The sequence below is a fragment of the Phodopus roborovskii genome, unplaced genomic scaffold (assembly GCF_943737965.1).
Source record: "Phodopus roborovskii unplaced genomic scaffold, PHOROB, whole genome shotgun sequence".
Taxonomy (NCBI): Eukaryota; Metazoa; Chordata; class Mammalia; order Rodentia; family Cricetidae; genus Phodopus; species Phodopus roborovskii.
Window position 1 is genome coordinate 8,412,920 of NW_026126558.1, and position 24,761 is coordinate 8,437,680.

At 50.8% G+C, this 24,761-nt stretch overlaps 1 protein-coding gene across 1 annotated transcript; it reads left to right on the forward strand.

Moving 5' to 3' along the window:
- The first annotated feature begins 473 nt into the window (after window positions 1–473).
- On the forward strand, window positions 474–22,538 carry CUNH16orf74 (chromosome unknown C16orf74 homolog). Its single transcript, XM_051201791.1, has 4 exons — window positions 474–638; window positions 3,916–3,961; window positions 19,910–20,068; window positions 22,090–22,538. The coding sequence occupies exons 1-4, from the start codon at window positions 552–554 to the stop codon at window positions 22,146–22,148; spliced, it is 351 nt and encodes a 116-aa protein (XP_051057748.1). The 5' UTR covers window positions 474–551; the 3' UTR covers window positions 22,149–22,538.
- The last annotated feature ends 2,223 nt before the right edge of the window (window positions 22,539–24,761 follow it).

Genomic DNA, 24,761 nt, shown 5'->3' on the forward strand with positions numbered 1-24,761 from the left:
CTGGCCCATATTTTCGATCCCAATACTTGAAAGGTAGAGGCCAGAGGATCAGCCTGGGTGGGCTACAAGAAACCCTATCGCAAACAATACAAAAGAAACCATTATGCTAGCGGTAGGGAGTGGAGAGGCGGCAGCCTAAGTCCTCTTAGGTCTGCACCTTCAGGTTCTCTGCCAGCTGTGGCAGAAGGAGGCACGTGGCCAGTCAAAATGCCAGAACCCAGCAGCAGGGAAGCCCGCGGGTCACAATGCCACCTGAACCTCCCAACCGCAGCGATGAGCTGGGTGTGTAACTTCTACGTCTCTGCAGGAGAGACGAAGCCGGGCGCCCCTTTCTCTCCGCAGCACCAGGGAAAGCCCCTGGTGCCCAAACTTTCCCCGGTGCTGGGAGCGCCGCCGGGGTGGGGGAGGCGGGCTGGGAGGCGCGGCGGCCGGGGTTGTGACTGCGCCCAGGGCGGGCTGTGGGGCGGAGCGGCCCGGGCGGCACCGCCCTCCAGGTGCCGGGCGGGGGCCGAGGCAAGCGCCGCCACGGGGAGAGCAGGCCAGGGCGGGCCATGACCCCCGCGGCCGGCGGTTGCAGGCGCGTCGCCTGGTGTCCCGCACGGCCACCAGCGTCCGCACCCAGCGCGCCCCAGAAAGCGGTGAGTGCGCGCGCGCCGTGCGCGCCAGGGTGGACGCACCCGGACCTAGGAGGGACGTAGGGAGGGACCCAAGACAGGGAACCCCAGAGCCTTGGAGACCTGGGACGGTGGAGATTCCGGGGTGGGTGGGAACCCGGGACGGTGGAGGCTGGGGTTGGAGAACCCCGGAGGATAGGTACCCCAGGGTTGGGTGGAGACGCCGGGGGAGGGGCTGTGGAGACCCCAAGGTGGTGTAGACGTCAGAATGATAGGGGGACCTTTTGGTCCCAAGGCGTCTCACAACTTCCCGCAGACTTCACTGCCCAGCTTGGTTCCTTTTGGCCGCGCGCCTGGCATTGGGCGGGGGCGTGTCCCTCGCGTGGCAGCCTCAGGCCCCTCTATGCACCAGGCTTGGCTGTCAAATCGCCGAGCAGTCGGGAGAGGTGGGGGCAGGAGGCCTTGGGAGGAACTGCTTCCCTCCACCGAGTGTTTCGAATGTATTATTGATGAGCTGCCTAGCTTAGGGGCGCCCAGTACATCAAAGCAGCTTGGCGACCGCAAAGGGCGACCCGCGCAAAGCAGGCACTTCTCCTGACAGGGCTGGCCCGGGCAGACCTAGGGAGGGCGCTTAATTCAAAGAGGATCCGCAGCTCCCCTGGGTGACTGTGAGGGCAAGAGGGACTTCTGGCCTTTGCCAAGAGATCAGTGTAGCAGCAATGTAGAAGTCATTCCCGAGAGAGTATAGAAATGTTAGAACACACCCTGTTCTACAGATAGGGAAACTGAGTCCCAGGTGCCTTCTGAATGGCAGACTCTGATGTCTCTCTCCAGCCAGAGACACTTCCAGGAGGCTAAGCACCCCTTCCTTAGCTGTTCACACCTCTTTTCTACCCAGGACACAATGTGGACTGGTCCTGTGTAGGCCATACGCACATCTGGCCCTGCCCTGGTCCCCCTCCTGTGGGTCCAGGTCCTCTGCCCAGGAGAGAGGCTGTGTATTTATGGAAAGTCTTAATCCCTCCACCAGCCCCAAGGCTGTGGAAATCTGTGCCTAATCTGTCCCTGGAAGGCCTGAGCTGGTGGGCACACTCCAGGCAGGAGTGTGTATCCCCTAGGGATGTGTAGGTCACTTGGGAGACTTAAAAAGCAACTCGTCCTCCTCCTGGGCTGAGGACACTGAAATATTAGTGCTTAGCCAGCAGTTGGCCTGTGCCAGACCTGCACTGGCTGTTTTCACACTCACACTAGCCCTCTAACCCAAACCTCTTCTTGTCCCCCATTTTAGGCAGGAAACTGAGCCAGGAAGGTAGATAAGGCCAAGTGTTAGCCCAGAGGCAACAGAAAATGGCTGTCATCCTGGGGGAGGAAAGCTAGGCCAGACCTATAGAATCATGAGAAATGACCCCACCATAGAGAATGATAGAGGGTAGCCCACTCAAAAGAAACCCACCATTCTCCCAGGCCCAACAGAGCCTTGGTTTCCTGATAGTAGCCACTAAGGTCACAGTACCCGTGTCTCCTATGCCCCAGTGGTGTTCAATATTTCAGAAAAAAATTAAATTTATTTCTATGTATGAATGTTTTGCTTTCATGTATGTCTGCCCCACACACATGCCTGATGCCCTTGGAGGACACTGGGTCCTGTGGAACTGGAGTTACAGCAGATGGTTGTGAGCTACCATGGGATGCTGGGAACAGAATCCAGGTCCTCCTGCAAGAGCATGAAATGCTCTTAACCACTGAACCATCTTCCCCTCACCCCATCTCACCCTCCACGTTCAATCTTGACTGCTACAGAAAACTTGAGGACATTCCCTTGCACTGTGGGCTTTATTGTGTAGCAGATGTTTTTAATGGTATGAAGAGAGTGGGGCATGAGGGCCACTAAGTGGCCCAGAACAGGCAGCAGGCTGGTGGGAAGTCGGGGCTAGCCCTAGGTGGGGTCTTGGTGGCTGTTGGCCTCTCTAGATTCCCTGAGATTTTCAGGTTGGCAGTCTGGCCAGACCAGCATCTGTTCTCAGCATGGTGCCTTGGCTGGAATTGAAAGAATTCTAACCCTGTCATACAAATAAAGTGACTTTCCTAAGCAAGGAAGAAACCCAGATGTCGGTGTGCTCAACATGCTTGAAGCAGGAAATGGCTGTGTGATAGTTTGGGAAACAGCTAAGGGACCAGTTTGCTCTGCCCAGTCTCTCAGGTCCACATACAAATGGTCTTACTGCTCCTGCCCAGCCTGGTCCTTAAAGAAGGGCTTTGTTAAGGAGGTGGGGCACCATGCCACTGTGACTCAGGCTCTCTTGGCAGGGTCATTCTAATTTCACGTGGGGTGGGCAGAGACCATGCCCAGAAGGGCTCCCAGCCCAACAGCCTACTTAGTATTCATTCTACTTAGTATTCACTCATACATTCCTTACAGCCGATGTTGGAATCAGAAGTATGGCTAAAGTAGCCAAGGTTCCAAAGGAGAAGTAAAGGGGCCCAGATCAGGCCAGTTGCAGGTTCACGTTGAATCAGATAGGACCCAGGCACCCTGCCTGGAGCCTGTCACTCCATCCCTCACCAGCTCTAGGTTTGTGTGGCCCTAGACACAGGCTGGGGCCTGTCTTCTATGAGCAGATGCACACCATAGTGACTTTTCTGTGTTGCAAACCTGTGAGAGCCAGACGGTGAAGTCATCCCTGATGGACACTGGTCCACTGAAGACCTCATTACCCCTCCTCCACCTCCTGCTTGTATTAATCAATTGCTTGAAGGAAGGAGTTGCAGGAAGGTCGGGAGAACATGTGTGGGAACTGTTCTAATTCTCCACTGTTATAATTCAATCCTTTCCAAGAATTTGTATTGAGAGGACAGGGGGCTGGGCTGTGGCTCAGTGGTACAGTAGGCATGCCTGCTATGCACAAGGTCCTGGGTTCGATCCCCAGCACCACAATGGGTGAAGTAGACAATGTGGCCAATGGCCTTGACAAGTCAGCAGAGTATGTGTTAAAATAGAAGGCTTACCACTGCCCCACCACCTGTGGGTCCTCCGTCCCTGAGGCTGACCACTGCCCTGTAGCCCATGGAGGACAGACGGGAGTGTTGCTTCCACACCCTCAACCCTGACCAACCTCACCTGAACTTTCCTGGGCAGCAGTCCTCTACCCAGAAGGGGTCAGCAGGCACTGTGACCTCACAGCTGGCTTGGTCCACCACTGTTTCCTGTTGTGTGCCCAGATGGCCAAGTAGGGGCTTGGCCACATGTGGCCAGGACAATGACATCCCCCGCCCCTCTCTGAGTGCTCTTCTCTCTTCACAGGCCTGCAGAGGTGACACCATGGGGCTGAAACTCTCCTGTATGAAAGGTAAGGCAGAGTGTGGGGTGCTGGGGACAAGGGGCCTTGGGGAGCAGAGCAGGGAAGATGGGGTGGAGATAGTATGGGGGGACCCAGAAGCCTGGGGTACTGGTCTAGACTGATAGGACCCCATCTGTAAAGGCAGTCAGTGTATACAGTAGGTACTCTGTAAATGCTTGCTCTGCCTCTGGGACCTCCTCCATGCCTTCCTTCACCAGAGGTTGATACTCTAGGGCTTCAACTCCCTTCTCAGAGGGGAAGTCCTAGAAGAAGATGGTACCTGGGAAGGAGGAAGCCTTAGTAAGAAGCCAGGCATAAGTTGGGGAATTGCTTCCCAGGACACCCTGGATGCATGCCATCACTCATCAAGAGGTCAGCATGGCTAGTACTGGGAGAGAAAAAAAGGGCATCAGAAAATTCTAGAAGGGTACAGAATCAGTGAGAGGTATTAGTGGGGGCAGCACAGACCTCTGTTCTGATATCCAGAGGGAACCTGAGATATTATGGCCCCCATGGGAAATACCTGAAGCCTTCTGATATTCCCCTGTGACACAGACATGGACCCAACCCTCATGCCCCAGTCTTGATGTCCAGACCTGCCCTGGACAGCCCTGCAAGATACTATAAGCCCACCCTCAACTGCTGTTGCCATCTAGCTTGCTATGGTTCCATCCATCCCCACAGTTCTCACTGTGTTTTCTTTTTCTCCTTCCTTCCTTCCTTCCTTCTTCCTTTCTTTTTCTTTTTCTTTTTCTGTTTCTTTTTCTTTTCTTTTCTTTTTTTTTTTTTTTTTGAGACAGGGTTTCTCTGTGTAACAGTTCTAGCTGTCCTGGAACTCACTCTGTAGACCAGGCTGACCTCTAACTCACAGAGATCCACCTGCCTCTGCCTCCCCAGTGCTGGGATTAAAGGCATGTACCACCACTGCGCATTCATTCTGTAGACCAGGCTGGTCTGGAACTCACATAGCTCTGCCTCTCTGCTTCCCGAGTGCTGGGATTAAAGGTGTGTGTTTTCTTGATGGGCACCGTGAAACACATACTCTCTACCGGATGTGCTGAGCCACTGGTTCTCCTCGCTGCCTACCCCAGGCTCCCCTCAGTCAGCTCAGAGGCCTGTGTTCCCCAACCTGCTCAAGCTCTGGAGACCTGAACAACGGCCTTGACTTCCTTGTTCATAAAGTGGGGTCATGACATGGCTGTGGGGTGTTCAGACATGCAAGCTCCCAGCACTCAGGCTGCCACTGGGGTTCAGCTCTCCTGAGTATTCATCCCAGTTCCCTTCTGTTGCCTGGGCTTTTCAATCCAAACTCAGGTCTCCAGGTCTCTGGGTACAAGCTAGGGCATTGACTGCAGTTAACACGATCAAGATGAACTTTTATTGGAAGATAGACAGAACCCTCTCCCCCAGGAGAAGTGAAAAGGATAGGAAGGAGTGGATGGATGTCTCCTGAGATTCCACGTACTTTGCATATGGGGATGGGGGAGGGGCAAACATAGAACAGTTTCTGATCGTCCAAATGAGGTCTTGTGCCTTGGGAGGATGGGGCATCTTGACTGACAGCTCCACCAGGACTGCTAGCAAGGTAGTGTTGCTTGCAGAGTAGCCAGGGGATGTTGGAGAAGCAGCATCAGCCCTCACTGCACTCCAGGGCCTGCTCTCTCTCAGGCCCCAGTCTCACAGAAGCAGGTGAATGGTGAATGAGTGCCCATGTGTGGAAGTGACTGAACATGGGGCAGGTGGTTAATGCCTGAGTGGGTCCTTCTCTTGCAGAGGACATGAGTCTTAACCTCACTGTGGCTGTGGGTCCTCTTAGTGCTCCGCACAAAGCATCTCTATGATGTCACTTTTCTGTAACCATGTAGAATAGACAAAGTTTACATGACCAGTGAGTGCGCAGTTTAGGGGTATGGAATGCTTTGCCACTATGTGCCCCTGACATCCCATAGTTACGTTTCTACAATGTCAACAACTCTAATGCCTCGTATATGTGGACCCCAGGGTTCTTAGAGATTCTAACATTCATATGCATGGTGTGGTTGGACTTTTCTTAGGGTTGCCAGCTCACAAATAACAACATGGAGACTTATAATTAATTATGAAAGTTTGGCCTTAGTTTTAGGCTTGTTCCCAACTGGCTCTTTTTGTTGTTGTTGTTGTTTGCTTGCTTTTGTTTTTGTTTTTCAAGACAGGATTTCTCTGTAGCTTTGGCACCTGTCCTAGGACTCATTCTGTAGACCAGGCTGGCCTTGAACTCACAGAGATCTGTCTGCCTCTGCCTCTGTGCTGGGACTAAAGACATGTGCCACTGCTGCCCAGCTCAAGCTAGCTCTTATAATTACTCTGTTTTTATTAATCTTTGTTCTGCCACATGGGTTGGTTACCTCTCCTCTGTCCGACTTCTTCAGTGTCTTGCTGTCATCTCTTGCACACCTAGATTCATCTCAAGTTCCTCTCCCTCCCCAGAAGTCCTGCCTATTCTCTCCTGCCTAGCTACTGGCTATTCAGCTCTTTATTAAACCAATCACAGTGACACATCTTCACATAGTGTAAACAAATATTCTGCAACAGCATGGACCAGTTTTTTGCCTGGCTTTGATCACCCAGCATTGCATTTTCTATGCTCAGTATGTTGTGGCAAGCGTCTACATATCATGGGGTTGGATGTTTCACTGTGCAGTTTGTCAGTCAGCCTTGAATTACTGCCACAAAATACCTGAGATAAACAATGAACAAAGACGAAAGGTTTATTGTGACTCATGGTTTCAGAGTATTTTATGGTTACTTTGGGCCTGTGGATAGGGACTGAGAAGGGTTGAGAATGAGGTGTTGGGACTGGAGAGATGGCTCAGTGGTTAAGAGCATTGGCTCAATTCCCAGCACCTACATGACAGCTCACAACTGTCTGTAATTCCAGTTCCAGGGTACCCAACACCTTCATACATACATGTAAGCAAAGCACCAATGCATATAGGTTTAAAAAGAGAAGGATGGAAGGGAAGAAGGAAGGGAGGGAGGGAGGGAGGAGAATGTGATGCCGATCAATCTATGACAGCTGGGAAGTTGGAAAGGGTTGGGGCAGAGGCCAGAGTCCTAGTATACAACTCCAGGGCTTGTTCTCAATGACCTAACTGCCCACTAATATTGCTTTTTACAACTATTCCCATGGTCTGGGGACTAGCACTATGACACATGGACCTTTTAGGGACATTTGAGATCCAAATAGGCATGAAATCCTACCATTCATTGAAGCTTAGGCAGGAGGATTTCTGCAAGTTTGAAGCCAACCTGGGAAAAATAGCATCAGATCAGTCTGGGCTACACTGTCACCCTATGTCAACAAAAAAGCAGTAATCCTATTATCCAGAAGGATTGGACATGTTTTCTTTTCCTCCCACCCATCAGTGGGGTCTTGTCTGGTTCTATCAGGATGTCCAAGATGGTTCAGCCTGGCACCTAGACTTATCCCCAACAGGACACACCTCAGTTCTGCCCCAACAAAGCCTAAAATCCATAGTGTGCCAAGGGCCCCTGGAACAGGAGCTTTGAAAAGGATCCCTTCAAGGCATCGCCTCATGCAGTTTTCCTTGCATGCTTTGGGTGTGTTGGACCTTGGCCCCTGCCTCCAGCCACCCAGCCTTGGTCCCTGGAGGTAATGAAGCCAAGACTGACCCACCAGCCCTGACCTTCCTCCACAGTAGAGCCTGGTTTCTCTCTCTCTCTCTCTCTCTCTCTCTCTCTCTCTCTCTCACACACACACACACACACACACACACACACCATGCAGAATGATGTCCCCACAGGCTCAGTTTCCTGTGTGTCCTGCAACAGTGCAGCCACAGGTTTGGTTCTGTGTGGTATTGTATGCTTTGTTTTGTTTCCTTGAGGCACTATTTCATGTAACCCAGGCTAACTTCAAGCTCTATGTAGCCAAGGATGACCTTGAGTTCTACACTGTTGCTTTTATAGGTAAACCATATAGGATATTTTGGCATGATGATTTGTTTGGAATATATCCCAGGAATCAGAATGGTCAAATGACAACCAGTGGCTATTTTACTTGGGGACTTAGCCTGGGAAAGGCTTTCTATATGGATTAAGTCATTTGTCTCCAAGAAAAGGAGGCTGAAGCCAAGAGAGGGATTCTGGCTTCTTTGGGGTCACACAGCTTTAGCCTAGGCAGTATTTGAATTCCTCCAGGAGCCTTGCTCTAGCCACTCTGTCATCTGCCTCCATCCTCATGCAGCCTTATTCTGTCTTCTCCATCCTCACACAGTTCCTCTCCCATCTTTTCCTCTTTGCTTCTGAGTGTACAGTTGCTGGGCTCAGTCCACCTTGTTCCAAGATGCTGTCACTATGAGGTCCTCAGTCTGATTAAACCTTCAAATACCTCACCCTAATAAGGCTGGTCATCCTGGAGCCAGTTCACCCCTAGAGGTGAGGAAGTGCAGCTGTCACTCATGGGGCAACTGGCAAGGGACCTACCTGGTTGTCCCTCCATCCCCAAGACTGCCTCTGGGGCTCAGCTGTTCCCAGCTCATCTTCCTTGTAACATTCCCAGCTCCAGGCCACATCAGGGCTCCAGATCAGCTCTGCTCCTTATCCAGAGAGTGCACACAACACAGGGCAGATACCCTCCACTGCATAGCACAGCATCTCATCATCATCCCAGATCCTGGTTCAACTTAACACTGCTAACTCATGTCCCATGAATCCCCACATCAGGATGCTCCTGTGTGTGTCTCTGGGCTCAGGGTTTTCAGAGCAAAGTGAGACATCTTCCACCTAGCCACCCATGGATTAAGAATAATCTAGGGAATTCTACTTAGTTGCACACATGGACTCTGCTTAGGGTTCACCAAAGGAGAGCACCATCTTTTTAGAGGCCAGGGTACTCATGTTTGTAGGTGTCATGGTGGTGGACCCTGGGGACAGAAAGATTAGCCTGAGCTACACAGTGAACCCTTGTTTTAAAAAACACAAATTTTGGGCTGGTGAGATGGCTCATCAGTTAAGAGCACTTGTTCTTACAGAGGACTTGAGTTTGATTCCCAGTACTCCCATGGTGGCTCACAATTGTCCATAACTTCAATTCCAGAGGGTCCATCATCATCTTCTACCCTCTGTCTGTACAGATGCATGTGCAAGCAAAAAAAAAAAAAAAAAAAAAAAAAAAAAAACCACATACACATAAAATAGATAAATAGTCCTTTTTGTTTGTTTGTTTTTGTTTTTCAAGACAGGGTTTCTCTGTGTAGCCCTGGCTGTCCTGGAACTTGCTCTGCAGACCAGGCTGGCCTCAATCTTAGAGAGATCCACCTGCCTCAGCCTGCCCCTCGAGTGCTAGGACTAAAGGTGTGTGCTATCCCCTTCTGGCTAAGACTCATTTATTTTTAAGTATGTGGGTAGGCACACGTGAGTTCAGGTGAAGCCAGAAGATCAGATCCCCTGGAGCTAGAACTACAGGTGGTTGTGAGCTGCCTGATGTGGGTGCCAAGAACCACACTCAGGTCTCAGGTCCTCTGCAAAAGCAGCAAGTGCTTCTGACCACTCTGCCAATTCTCCAGCCTCCCACCCCAAATATTAATTTCTCAGTAGCACGGTTTGGCTCCTACAGTGCCTCCTGCCTCAGTGACCCCTGCTTCCCACACCCGTTCTTCCCCAATAGTCTGCTTCCCACCACCTTTGTCTCGTGCCTCACGGTCTTTGCACCTGTTGGTCCCTTTCTATGCTCAGGGTGACTTCAGTCCAATCCACACTACTGTTGGGGTCCTTCAAAGTTCCTCAGCCTCTCTCCTACACCTCCTCACTCTGCCAGCCTGGGCTACATGTCCACATAGCCATATTTACCTCCTCTCGGGGTGATGGTACATAGTGAATACTCAGTATGCTTGTTGTTAAAAGAAAGCCTATGGGGTTGGAGAGATGGTTCAGTGGTTAAGAGCATTGACTGCTCTTTCAGAGAACCAGGGTTCAGTTCCCAGCACCCACAGGGTGGCTCACAACCATCAGTAATGAGATCTGGTGCCCTCTTCTGGCCTGCAGGGATACATGCAGCAGAACACTGTGCATAATAAATAAATCTTTTTTTTTTTAAGAATATTCATAAAAAAGGAAGGAAGGAAGGAAGGAAGGAAGGAAGGAAGGAAGGAAGGAAGAGAAAGAAAGCTTACCTTGGTTTATAACCCTGGTCTGATCTATATTTCCAGAGCAGGCATTTAGCTTCCTGGAGTTCCATGTGTGCCTAGTTTCTGTTTTGGGCTTCGATCCACCCAGAGCCCTACTCCATGGTAGTGACATTGCCTGGCATTGAGGTTGGAGACTTCCAAATCTCTTAGGGTCTGGAGCCCATGTATAGATGGGGTCATTAAATGCCAGGAGGTCAAAGACATGGTGCAGCAGAGATGGGGGGTGACTTATAGGAGGCTGAACAGGGTCCTCCTCAAGTAAGCAAGGACTGTGGGGTCCTTGTTTCTCTGTGAGTGAGGTCCTTGCAAGACTACAGCTGAGGATCTTTGTTAGCTCACACTAGATTTGAGGGGGTTTAGCTAAACTCTAAACCTAGTGACTGGCATCTTCATGGGTAAAGAGACAGAGAAGATGGCATGAGAAGCTGTGGCAGAGCCTGCACGCATGGGAGCCACTTGCAACCAGTTTAGGCAGGAAAGAGTTATTATTCTTGGGGCCTCCCTAGGGCTCCTGGCCCCAAACACCACCACCATTGCAAGCTGTTGGTCTCCAGAGCTGTGGGGCATAAAGTCCCATTATCTTAAGTCACACAGTTGTGATCGTTTGTTAAGCAAGCCCCAGGACACTTGCCCATGCTAGAGCAGATAGATAGAGGCTAGCCCAAGCGGCTGACGGAGCTAAGTTGGTCAGCCAGTCACTGTGTCCTGGGAACTCAGAAGGAAGAGGGTGAGGAGGGCTGAACCTCTGTTGTCACAACTCCTAAGGTAGTGGCTCTCAACCTGTGGGTGGAAACCCCCTTTAGTGGTTGAATGACCTTTTCCCAGGGGTCACCTAAGACCGTCAGAAAACACAGATATTTGCATTACGATTTATAACAGTAGCAAAATTAGTTAGAAAGTAGCAACAAAAATAATTTTATGGTTAGGGTTCACTTCAACATGACTGTATTAAATGGCCGCAGCTTCAGGGAGGCTGAGAACCACTGTCCTAAGGGAACAGGTGGGTAGAATGGCCTCCAGAAAGAGTCTGATTCTGCATGGTGTGACTGACAGACCCTGCCCCTCCTCAGGCTTTTTGTGCTTTGAAAGACTTTAGAAGAGGAAGAGAAGAGGAAGAGCCAAAACCAGCTCTACCACTACCCCAACTCTGGCCTGCTGATTAAAGTCCCCTCTAGACTACCAGCCAACAAAAATCCCATAGACTAGCAATTATACCCCAAGACCTGACAACCAGGCCTCTGGTCAGTAGAATAAATGTAGTATCTTTATTTCTTCTGGCCCCCTTTTTGCTCAAGGGATCCCAGAAGGTTGGATACCCCACTCAGGACTTCCTAGCTCAGGGTTCCAAAGCTTTGACACACATGAGAGCCACCCAGAGTGTCTCAGGTCCGTTGCAACATGGCCTCCAGCAGATGGGCCAGGTGTCATGTGCTGGATCCCAATTATTCCTTTTAATCCTCCACTATAAACAATAATTTAATAGTTTCCATAATCAGTTCTATATAGATTTGACCTTACAGGTTTAGTACAGTGTGCTATTCTTGCATAAACAGGAAAAAGATTCAGTGGTGTAGGCCAAAAAGCCTATTGATCTCTCCACAGTGGTAAACTGGAGTACTTGTTTTCCAAAGCTGACAGCATATATATATATATATATATATATATATATATATATATATATTATACACACATATATCCAGGCATGGTGTGGCGCACGCCTTTAATCCCAGCACTTGGGAGGCAGAGGCAGGCAGATCTCTGTGAGTTCAAGACCAGCCTGGTGTGTACACATGTATTTATATGTGTATATATATTCCTATAGAAAGACTGGTGCTAGAGATGTAGCTCAGTTGGCAATCCCAGCATTCAGCAGGTGGAGGCAGGAGGATCAGAAGTTCAAGGTTATCTTCAGTTACATAGAGAGTTCTAGGCCACCCAGGGTGGTCAACACAGGGTCCTAGACTGGTCCAGAGCTCCTTCTGGAACCTTCTGTACAGAGCCTGCCTGGGTAGCTCCAGCCTAGGCTGAGTTCTGAGAGCATTGATCTTGACAGCCTGTTTGAAACTCAGGAGTTTGTGATAGCAGATCCAGCCCCATTCTGTGCCCAGGGCAATGTCCAGCTCCCTGCCCCACACTAGGACTTAGCCCTCTTGTCTCCCTTGTCACCAATGCTTAAGCTCTAAGCCTCAGCAGCACCCCACGCTCAGGAATTAGGGCAGCAGTCCCAGTGGGTGGGAACAGATGCCCTCCCTAATCACATGTGCCGATCCGCTCCCACCGCTGTACCGGAGCCACTTACCAAGACCCCGGCTCGAAGCCATCCAGGACTCTAAAGTCAGCATTCCACTGGCTGTTTATCTGCTCAGACATAAGCAGGGTCAGGAGACTGGCCAGCCTGCTCTTCCCCAGCCCACCTTGCTCCTCCCTGAATTTTTAAAAAACTTTTTGGCCAAGCGTGATGGTACAGGCCTTTAATGCCAGAGACTCTGAGGCAGAGCAGGTAGTTCCTCAGGCTAGTTTAAGACCAGCAGGAGCTACACAGAGAAACATTATTTTCCAAGAGAATATTCTGTGTCCCCTAAGAGTAGTTTGTGCCTGTTACAGTGTGTCAAGAGCCTATCCACAGCGCTACCACTCCCCCAGCATGTCCCTAACACCTTAGTGTTCCGTTCTAACACACTGGGTCCTTGATATTTTGGGGGTTCTGCAAGGGACCCTGGCAGTTGTACCTGCAAGGGACCCCCCATCCCCATCCACCACATGGCAGACAGAAGTACCAGCAGGTGTTTGTCAGTCTGATGGTGGAGAATGCCTTCTTCAGGGAAACTGCTTTCTTTCTTTCTTTTTTTGATGAGAGTTGGGTCCAGACAGGCCTCCAACTCACAATCCTCCTGCCTCAGCTTCTTAAGTGCTCTGAGTCTGTTTCCTGCTCAAAGAGGGCAGGAAACTTCCTCAAAACACACAGCCTGTGGAGGGCACTCTGAGGAAATGGGGCCCCCTGGTGTAGGGGGCGCTGTACCCCTTATGTGACTCCAGCCTTCCTAATGTGTGATGGGCTGTGTTGGGGACAGAAAACCAAGGCTCCAGGCCTTGAACACATCTGGGCCATTATCAAAATTTTCTTGAGATAGTTCCCACTATAGTCTAGGCTGGTCTGGAACTTACTTTGTAGCCTAGGGTAGCCTCAAATTCAACAGTCATCCTCCTGCTTCAGCCTTCTGAATGCTGGGATTATACAGATCACACCTGTGACCCTTAGCTGAGGTTGATTTGTGTGTGTATCTGTATGCGTGTCTGTGTCCCACAATGAGAATGTGCCAGATCTCAGAGAAAAACAAACCCCATAGAGTTGTGGTGATGCACAATGTCATCTCAGCATACAGGAGGCCTAGCACATGGGGCACTGTCTGGTACACAGAAGATGCCTGTGGTCAGGGCCTGAGCTCCTCCAGAGCCAGGGCTGGGCTTGGTCCCTTATTTAGAAGCAGGTCCCAGAAGCTGATGCACCAAGTGGGCCGCCCTGGCCAAGATAGGCCTCTTTTCCAAGTCCATGGCTATCCAACAAGAGAGGAAAAAGGTGACTTCTGAGCGCCATGCGGAAACAGAGCTCTTGTTCCTTCTGCCTCCACCTCCTGAGTGCTGGGATTGCAGGTGTGCACTGTACCACGTGGTACCGGGGATAGGCCCCATGCTGGGCAAGCTCTCTACCTGCTAAGCTAAATTGCCAGCTTCTAGAACCAGCAATATTCGGACCAGCACCCACCTCAGCTGTGCTCAGAGAATGGAAAGCCCCTCATGTTGACCTACATACCAGGTGCCTGATATTGGTTGGTTTGATGAAGTGCTAAGAGTAAAGGGCCTGGCATTAGTAACAGCTGCTGTTTCTGGAAGGTGCATTAGACCAGCTGTGGGGCTACTCACTTGAGTGGCCTGGGATAGAGTTAGTGACAGTCTGGCTCAGTGGCTCTCAACCTTCCAGATGCTACGACCCTTGAACAGTCAGTCCCTAATGTTGCAGTGACCTCCCCCAACCATAAAACTATTTTTGTTGCTTCTTCATAACTGTAATTTTCCCACATATTGTTATGAATTGTAATGTAAATATATGTTTTTTTTTTTAATTGGCTTAGGCGATTCCTGTGAAAGGGTCATTTGACCTGAGGTCCCGACCCACAAGTTAAGAACCATTGGTCTAGCCCCTCTGTGGGGTTATGATGTGCCCCCAGCAGCGGAGAAAACAGGCTAAAACAGGTGGGACCATTTCCCAAGTGGATTGAAGCCCAGCTGTCTGTATGGCTCATGCTGTCCTGGGCTCAGCAGGTTGAAAACCCTTGTGTGTGAAAGTTGCTTTTTCTGTGGAGAGGGAGGTTATTGGGCTGGTGCCCAACAGAGCCAAAACACTATTTTACAATGAGCCAGTAGAGGGCACCTGTGAGCCGTGTCTGCTCAGGGTCACAACTTGAAGCAGCCTAAGTCTGTAAAGAACTTGGGAGGCTTGGGGAATACTGAGGATAGGGTAGGGAACCTTACCCTGTACCTAAAATCCTGGGGTGACCTAGGTAGAAGCTAAACGTGGGGTCACGAGCATAAGCTCACCTGTCCCTGAGCTTTAAAAAACAAGAAATGGGGGCTGAGGCAGGAAGGGTTAGAGCAGCAAGAGGCATGGTCCTCTAGGCTGGCTGTGATCCTAATTCTCTCTGTGGTATGAGGAATGAGACAGTGGGAATACAGGCTCTGCTCACCTCAGCTGCTGCAGGAGCCTGGCTGGCTTTAGGGGGAAGATGGCAACCAGCTTAGTGTCCCCCAGGACCTTGACGGTGGGATTGCTGTGGGCCATGTCATCCACATGTATATGGTTTCTATGAACTCCATATTTTACAGCTAGGGAGACTGAGGCTCAGAGAGGCAAGCCACCCATTTCCACACTCACCCTAGTTCAAGTGTTCCCAGCCCAGGAAGCATTATAAACAGCCAATACTCAACTCAGAAGGCAGAGACTCAGCCCCTTGGGGGTGGGGGTGGGAACAACGATGACTATACAGGTCTCCTGGGTAAATCGTTAAATCTCCCGGGGGGAAGCAAAAAAGAGACAGGAAGAAGAAAGCTGTGTGTGGTAGGGTACGTTTGCAAACCCAGCACTTGGGAGTTGGGGGCTGGAGGATCAGGAGGAGTTCAAGGCCAGCCTTGACCATGGGAAGCCCTGGCTCTAAATGAAAAGAAAGCTCTCCAAGAATCTCCACAGGGAGCTTTGGGGTCGCCACAGCCACAGCCAGCAGAGGGCAGAGCTAGCTAGCACTCAGCCTATCCTTGCCAGGCTGTGGATCACCTTGTCTGAGTTCAGCTTCTCTGAAGGCAGCTTAAGCTGGGTCTGTGGGGTCTGGTCGACTGAGGAGGTACATAGAATGATGCTCAAGGTGGAGGACCCCAGCACTTGGCACAGCCCACAAAGGCCTCCTGCTCCTGCTCTTGCTCCTGCTCCAGGCCTAGCCCAAGCCTGGTCTGTGCCCTGCCTCATCTGTCCTCTTAAAACAGGCTTCCAATCACCCGAGGCAGTCACGTAAGATGACTGCTCTGGCCCCGGCCCCCAGGGTGGCTGGCATTTGTTTTTTAATCTTTACCGTTGCCTAATCCTCCTGGGAGCTTTGCCTCTGGCCAGAGGCTGCAAGGCTGTGCCCCAGGGCTGAGGGGCCAAGAACCTGTCCTCTCCCCACCACTTCCTCCTTCCCTCTCCTTCCTAACATCACTCCTCCCAGAGCGCCCCCCCATCTTCCCTGCCTACTCCCCTCTCCTCCCCCTTCCCTCCTCCCCGCCTCTCTCTCCTCCACCCTCCTCCTTCTCCTCCCCCCTGCCTCCAGCTCTCCTGGGTTCACTGAGTCCCAAATACTTCCAGCTTAAGCTATGGGCTCCATCCTCAAGCTCCAGACCCTGTTAGCATGTAAGTCCTGCTGGCAGAGTGTGACTCATCACTACCATGTCATAGTCAGGGTGGAGGTGAGTGAGTGGGAGGCTCCTCTGTCACTGTGGGGTGGAAGCAGCATTTCCTTTTGCTTGAGGTCTCTGGGAGCAATAGAGACAGACTGATAGGGCAGATCCCCTGGCTTTGCAAATCCCTTCATTAAGTCACATACAAATGGCCCCGGGTGCACACACTGCCCACATGGCCAGGCTCTGCTTTCAGATTTAAGGTTGGCATGAACATGTCCAGGCTAGGAGACTGTGTTGGCTCATTGGGACATCAGACTTGTCCTAACCCCACTTCCTGGGGATTATCCTGGGTTTGAGGCAGCAGGGACCAGCCAGCCACAAGCTCTCCTCCTGGACCTGTCGGCTGCCTATAAATAGAACCTTATCAGGATGAACTCATGCCCTGTCATCCCCATAGGTTCTTGGCTGCCAACATGCCACAGAAGCAGAGTTGTAGGTGACAGCCTTCTGCTGAGGAAGTAACTGCAGGGCTCTGTGCAGGGGGCTCCGTGCCCCATTACTCATCGCCAGGATAGGAAACATTGGCACTGGGAGTTGTCCAGTCTCTGGCTTAGGGATGGACCCTGGCTGACTCATACCAACTGGTCAGCCATCTGCAATTACTGTTCTCTCTGGTCCTCAGCTTCCACATCTGTGTAATGGGCAGACAGGGCTGTGAACTGAGAGGAAAGACTGTGTCACCCCCAGGAACTGGGTTTGTACCCTAGAAATGTCCCATGTTCTTGGCTGTTTCCCATGCTGGCTTCTTTGTGACACCACTGTGCTAGAATGTCTCAGCCAGGAAGTCTACAGGTCAGGGAAAGGGGCTGAGGCACTGCCTGGAGCTTGTCAGGTGTCAGAATGAAATGGGGTGAAAGTGGGGGTGTGTAAGAAGGAGACACTAGACGCTAGCTGTGCACCAGTCACCATGGTGACTACTTCCCAGCAGAAATGGATGGATTTGGCTTCTGATTTTGTCAATAGGAAAAGGAATGCTGCGAGGAGCCAAAGCTAAACCCAAGGGTGACAAGGGTGAGGTCTCACTCTGCTTCCAGCACAGAGAAGGCTTCACTGAGCAGACAGATGAAGCCTGGAGCAGCAGCCAAGCTGGAGCACCAGCAGGGAGGTTATCTGCCCCTGGGCTCCTGCTTGAAAGCCTGTGGGGAGGAGCGACCTGAATTTGGATCACATGAGAAGCTGTGCTTCTCCACAGGGGTTTGTATCTTGTGGGGATTTTGAGCTGTGACTTCACTGGTGATGGCTTCTGTTCACTGCCTTCCAAATTGTCAGGATCCTCAGCCAATTGTCCAGAGACTTCTGGGAGGGGCTTAAGTTGTTACTTAAGGTACTGGTGGCAAAGTGTCCAGCAGGTAATGCCCTCCTGTGTGATGCGACCAGGTGCAATTCCAGCCCCACCCCCATATATCAGGCCACCCACCCTGCCGTGCCAGCTGCTCCCTAAGCCCCCCTGGGTGTGACTGAGTTGCTAGAAGAACTGACGGGCCTCACCAAGGCATGTCACACTGGGTCACAGGCATGAATACCTGACCATCTGATCTATGGAGTCACATGGTGCTGACCCCTCCTTGGCCCTGGCATGTGACAGTGCACACACAATGTGAATGTGTGGTCCTGACATGTGATGACACTCAGTGTTCTTACTAGGGAAGCCTCCATGTCTGTGTGTCCTCTTCTGTTGTGTCACTGCAAGATTTGTGTGTTGAGAGGTTGTGGGAGCTCTTGCTTGCAATCCCAGCACTGAGGAGGCTGAAGAAGGATTGAGGGTTAGGAAATAGCCTGGGATACATAGGAAGATCCTGTCTCAAACCAAAAGAAGACAAGACAGGGTTTTAATCAAAATAGCCAGTTGTAAGCTGCCATGTAAGTCCTGGGAATTGAACCCAGATCCTCTGGGAGAGCAGCCAGTATTCAACTGCTGAACCATCTCTCCCACCTTTTTTTTTTTAAAGACAGAGTCTCACTGTGAGCCCTGGCTGTCACAGAGCTCCACCTGCCTCTGCCTTCTGATTGCTCGGATTAAAAGCATGTGCCACCTCCATCACCCAGCTAGCTTTTGTTTCTTGAGATAGTCATACTGTGTCTCCTGGCTAGCCTTGGACTCCTGGTCCTCCTGCCTCAGCCTCTGAGTGCTGGGATCACAGGTGTGCTCTACCATGCCTGACTATAAGAAGCATGGTCTTCAGGCTCTGGTGCACTCGGTGTCTTCCCGGGACAGTGTTTGACCTCCCACACAGCCAATGGCCCAAGGCAGGCCAAGGATTGTTACTTCTGCCCATTCCGTTCTTTTGAACGAGCACTACAGCTTGGGGACATCCCATTTTTACAGATTGATGTGGCTCTGCCCATGTCAACAATACACATTCACTCTGGGCTTCCTTCCTTTCCTACAGCCCCCAAGTCTGGTGTTCTTTGAGGTAAAGGACTCCAAGTTCAAAGGTTTCTGAAGGTTTGAATCACTTAGTGTAAAATTTAAAACTCTGTCACTTACTCTGCTCTAGACTCCATGCTGGGCTCAGAGGGACCAATAAGGAAATGGTAGCTATTCTAGGTGCCCTCAGCGAAAGCAGAGGTAAGAGCCATCTGTCATCTCAATGCCTGTGACTAAGTGGGCACACACAGGTCAAAGAGATCATAAGATAACCTGAGCCATCTTCCCCAAAGATGAGCATGCTATGCTGGATTTTGAGGGACAGATAGAAGCTTGTTCCTCTGGCAAAGGAAGAAAGTGCATTTCAGGCAGGGGACCAGCATATGCAAAGGTGTGAAGGGGATGAAGGACCTCATGACTCTTGGCTCTAGATATGAACAGGTATCCCTCCAGATGGGATTCTGAAGTCATCTTAAGTTTGGGAAACCCTGGGTTAGGTCAAGTTAAAAGCCTTTCTACTAGGGCTAGAGAGATGGCTCATTTGTTGCTCTTTTAAAGGACCCGAGTTTGGTACCCAGCATCTTCATGGCACCTCACAACCATCTGTATCTCCAGGTTCAGGGGATCCAGCACCCTCTTCTGGCCTGCATGGACACCAGGCACTTGGTTCACAGACATTTATTCAGACTTTCAAACATATAAAGTAGAATAAATAAACCTAAAATTTCAAAGAAGAAAGCCTTTTCATGCTGTCTGTGGTGGCTCCTGCCTGTAATCCCAGCTCTGAGAAGGCTGGGGTAAGAGGATCACTTTGCATTTGTGCACAGCCTGACTGCTGAGCAAGTTCCTGGTTAGCCTTAGCCTAAGCTAGAATGAGATCTTGCCTCAAATGAAAACAAAAAACAAAACAAAACAAAAAACAAAAGAAAAAAAAAAAAGAAAAGAAAGAAAGAAAGGAAAAAAAGAAAAAGAACAAAACAAACACCAATCTTTCCTCTTGCAGGATTTCTCAGAGCCTTTGGCTGGCAGAGTTGTGAGTGTCCAGCAGGAGGATAAAGTAGATGGGATTCAGTCACAAATATGTATAATTCCCAACTCATTGGTTATGATGCCCCTTCCTGGAGCATCTCAGAAGGCCAGGTGATCCAGGGGACAGACTTTGGGAAATGTCACTCATACCTGAGAAGATGCCACTCAAAGGCTACCACTCCCATGCATATCTCTGGGGACAGGCAGAGCTCAGAGCCCTCACAGAGCTGTGCAAGGTTGGGGATGCATTTCCCTGTCTGTGCAGTGAGAATGGCAGCGACCCTTTGTGGAGCATGGGCACTCTCAGAGTGAGGCAAAGAGACCGAGTGACTAGCAGACACTGACAGAGGGCCTGATGCTCTCTCTGTCATGTCCTGTATCCCTCAGGCTTTAAGATGTGTGTCAGCAGCAGCAACAACAGCAGCATCAACAACAACCATGACGAGGCACCTGTGCTAAACGACAAGCACCTGAGTGTCCCCAACATCATCATTACACCCCCAACCCCGACAGGCGTGGGGCTGGCCAGAGACTCCAAGCAACCAGGTGAGGCAATACCACTATTCTCGGGAGACTCTTCCCTGGACCCCTTCCGTGCCATGGCCTGACCTGGTTCCCAACTCTGTGGCCACTCGACCCTGGGCCTTTGTCATGATGCCAGCCCTAGCTAGACATAGCTTGTCCAGCAATTGTCTGAGCAGTCCTTGCTGGCAGCTGAGCAGTCCTTGCTGGATGATGGATTGGTCTGGGCTGGCCCCCATGCCCAGTCTTAGCCACTCTCTGGAATAGAAAGATGCTCGATCCCTGCCAACAGCAGGGAGTACTGTCTTCCAAGGTGCTGGCTGCAACAGCTCAGACAACAGGATAGACTGGGAAACAACCCCATGTCAGGCTGTGACTGCCCCTGTGTCTTCCAGATGTGAGGGAAGGGAAGATGTGAAATGTTCCTGGCCAGATAGCATACAGGGTGGGGTACATATCGGTGTCTCAACTGTCTCCTGCCGATGGATGCCCTTGAAGTTGTCAAGAGAGACTTCCCTCTTGTACACAGAATGGAGATTGAGCCAGGTTTGGCTGGGCAGGTCCACAGTCCCAGTTATTGGGGAAGCTACGGCAGAAGGATCACAAGTTCAAGGCTGCCTGAGCTCCAAAGAAAGCCCAAGGCCAGCCTGGACAACTAAGCCAGCCCCTGTCTCAAAATAAATATTGAAAATGGGTTATCTGTGCTCAGTGGTTGAGGTCTTGAGGCCCTGGGTTCTGTCCATCTGACTCTAACACCAAAGGGGCAAAGAAGGCTGTTGGTGATGGGATGCTTGTGGCTGATGGCCCATACTGAGGAAATGGGTCATTTTCTCACAGGAACAGATTTAGCATAAATCTCACCACTCGCTAGATGAGCAAACTGAGGCTCACAGAGGCTGAGCACCAAATGATGTAGAAATTGCTGAGTCCCATGGGGTGGGTGGCATCATGGCAGAACAGGCCCAAAAGGAATAGGTCCCAGGGAGAGGTAGGAGGGCAGAGGGGGCCACCCCAGATCTCTGGAGAGGGCAGCCACCCTGGTTACTTTATCAGCCCATCAGGCTACCCTCTTAAAGAAACTGCCATACTGTACACGGGCCCAGCTAAACCACAGTACTCACCCTCCTTTGTGGCCTTCCCCAGAGCCCCTCACCAAGCTACATATGGGGCATACTCACTTACTTCCCACTCCATCAGTGAGGGCTCTAGGTACTCTTTGTAGCTCTGCTTTAGAGAAGGGGCATGGAAGAGAACTAGGGAAGGACAGGGACTCACTTAAGGGCCCACCGCAAGGTGGAAGAAGTGCCAATACCCTGCCCATTGCTTCTCTACCTCCCAGCTAGTGTCCAGGCAGGCCCAGGGAGAACCTCAGAGGCCCAGTCCTCAGCCTTGCATGGGTACTTCTTTCTATAGAGCCAGTATCCCCTTCTGTAAAGTTCCCAAGTTCAGTAGTTAGCCCACAAAATTGTGAGGTGACATTTCAGGGCAAAGCTGAGTTCTTAGGAAGCTCCTGAACCTTGGAAGAAGTTCCTTTTAAGTCTGGACAACTGTGGGATACATGGGTCCAGATGGGTGGCCCACACAATCTCTCGAAGCCATACTTTTGGGTCCCACCATGCCTCAGAATTCCACCTGCTCCTTAGATGTGCTAAGCATCAGTCTTAGCACATCTAAGTGAGTCTCCCTAAGCATCAGTGTCATCCTCTGTGTAGGGAAGACAAGAGAGAGAGGGGTCTCTTGAGTACCTCAAGCCCTTGCACATGGCTGTGCTATTGATGCTAATAAGAGAAACATCACCAGACTGCACGCGGGCCTGTGAGCTGGGAACCCTGAGGAAGCACCCCAACTCTGACATCCCTCAGATCTGAAACCCAAGGAGATTCTGCTCTCCCCCAGTTCCCAGGAAGGCCTAGGTGGTAGGGGACCTGAGGCACTGGGGATCCTTCTCAGCCTAGGTTGTAGGGTCCTGGGGTGGTGGCCTAGGGAGGCTGACCAAGGACCTGTTGAGGTGCCTTCTTCCTGATGCTGATCCCTCTTTCTCCTAGTCTGGATGGATGAGTCAGGGTTTTACCAAGATGATGGGGAACTGGATGCTGAAGCCTGAGAAGTCACCAAGTGGTGGAACCTGTATGGCAGCTCCCTGCCTCACTGCCCTTTGCCCCAGGTGTTGGGCACATGGCTACCTGAGCAGCTGGATGAAGACAGTGAACTGGGCCCTGGACCAAGACAGGAGTGGCCAGAGGAACATAGCAGGGCTCTGGTCCCGGTGGAGCAGACATCTGTCACCTCCTTGTTCTCACCAACCCAGACCCCAGCTTGGAGAAGAGGAGATGACGCTGCCCTATGGCCACTGTGACCATGGATCCTGGCCCTCAAGGTCACAGTACACAAGGACTTCTCGCCAGAGCAGGGCCTCTGTTTTTTACAAGTTGTTTTACAGGTACAGAACCCACGTCCTGAGCAAGATTTATAAATAAAGCACCTTTGTGACTTGTGGGGTCCTGCTTCTTGGGTTTAGGAGTGGTGTCTACCTGGTCAGGGTGAGGGGCAGGAAGGAAGTCAAGTCTGGTAGCGCAGTGTGTCCACACTGTAAAAAGCCCACAGAGATTGTGAAGCAGCCAGGGAATGATATTTAAAGGAAGTGTCAGGCGAGATGAGAACACACTGCAAGCACCGCCCACTGCTGGTGAAGATACTCACAAGGGCCTCAGTTTCTCTCGTTCTTACTAGTGCCTTTTCACCGTGGTTCAGGCCAGCCTGGGCAGCCCAGGTTCTGCTCAGTTTGCCGTGATGGCAGAAGGCTAGGATGCTTGGTCTTTGCTTCCCCTATTACCCTGCCCTTCATTCTGCTGCCAGTTTACTCTCCTATCTGCCTGCACCCTGCTAAGCCACCTCCACAGGCTTCCTGCTACCCCCAAAGAGAGCAGAGCTCAGCCTCCTTCAGCCTTCATTGCAACCCAGACCTATGGCCAGCTTTCCCCTTCCTCTGTGCCTTCTGTTCTGGTTATTGCTGCTATGGAATAGCCCCAGTTTTGTAACAAAACAGCATCTGTCGTGGTCACAAATCTGCAACCTGGGCAGAGCTCAAAGAGACAACTCCTCCCTGTCTCGTGAGACTACAACTGAGACATGTCAAGTGGGGCTGGAAGGTTGGCATCCAGGGTGGCCCACCCAGGTGACCCATCACAAGGCTAGTGAGTTGGTCCTGGCTCTTGGTTTCTCTCCACAGATGGCTTGGGCTTCCTCACAGTGGGGTGGCCTGGTTCCTGATGAGTGCTCTGCAAGGATCTTGTCTTCAAAGTCACTTGGTATTATTTTAGCAGGGGACTTCCTGGGGCAATGCCTTCCCTTGCAAGGGACAGGAATGCAAAAGTGCCTCTTCCTGCCCCAGGCTTGTGGCTGAGACTTCCTTTGTGTCTTTCTGTGTCTTGGGGAGTCAACACCTGGATGGGATTTGTGCACAATTTCCCCTACCCCAAGCTGCATGTAATGGTTTGGCTCTAGCTCCAGGGAGTCTTGCCTCATCTGTATTGTCTGTATCACTGAAGCTAGTCCAAACCAGAATCTGATTTGGAATGCCCAGAGCAGGGTCTGTGATTTGGCATTTGTTTCTTCATTTGTTAGGAATGTGTAGTGGTTTGAATGAAAGTGGGCCCCATAGGCTCATAGGGAGTGGCTTGATTTGAAAGTATTAGGTGTGGCCTTATTGGAGGAAGTGTGTCGCTGGGGGTGGGCTTTGAGGTTCCAGGAGTTTAAACCAGGCCTAGTGTTTGTTTCTTCCTGAAGCCTATGGATCAGGGTGCAAAACTCTCAGCTAGCTCTCCAACACGATGTCTGCCTGCATGTCACCACCATGCTTTTCACCACGATGACAATGAACTAAACCTCTAAACTGTAAACCAGTCCCAAGTGGATGCTTTCCTTTATAAGAGTTGCTGGAGTCATGGAGTCACGGCAATAGAAGCCCTAACTGAGACAGACAGGGTGCAAGCCAAGGCCTGGCCCGTGCTAACTCCACCACTGACCACACCCCTTTTTTGTTTTGGTTTTCGTTTTTTTTTTTTTTTTTTTTTTTTTTGGGTTTTTTTTTTTGTTTTTTGTTTTGTTTTGTTTTTCTTTTTGAGATAGGCTATCTCTGTGTAGCCCTAGCTATGTGTTCTGGAACTCACTCTGAAAACCAGGCCGGCCTCAAACTCATAGAGATCCACCTGCCTCTGCCTCCTGAGTGCTGGGATTAAAGATGTGCATCAATCACCACCACCTGATTTTTTTTTTTTTTTTTTTTTTTTTTTAGACAAAGTCTTGCTAAGTAGCCCAATCCTCCTGCCTCTCTTTGTCTTCTGAATGCTGGGATCATAAACATGTACCACTACACTTGGCTTTTGGTTTTTTGGGTTTTTGTTTGTTTGTTTTTTGAGACAGTCTCATATTGCCCAGGTTGGTCTTGAACTTCTGATTCTCCAGTCTCAACCTCTAGGATTATAGCTGTGCTTCAACATACCCAGATCTTCTCAATAGCTTCTAGGTGAGCCTTGAATCAAGTTGAAGATGCAGGCACTGGCAAGATGAATCAGTGGGGTGGGGTGGTGGTGGCACACCCACACCTTTAATCCCAGCACTGGGGAGGCAGAGGCAGGCATATCTGTGAGTTCGAGACCAACCTGGTCTACGGAGCTAGTCCAGGATAGTCTCCAAAGCCATAGAGAAACCCTGTCTC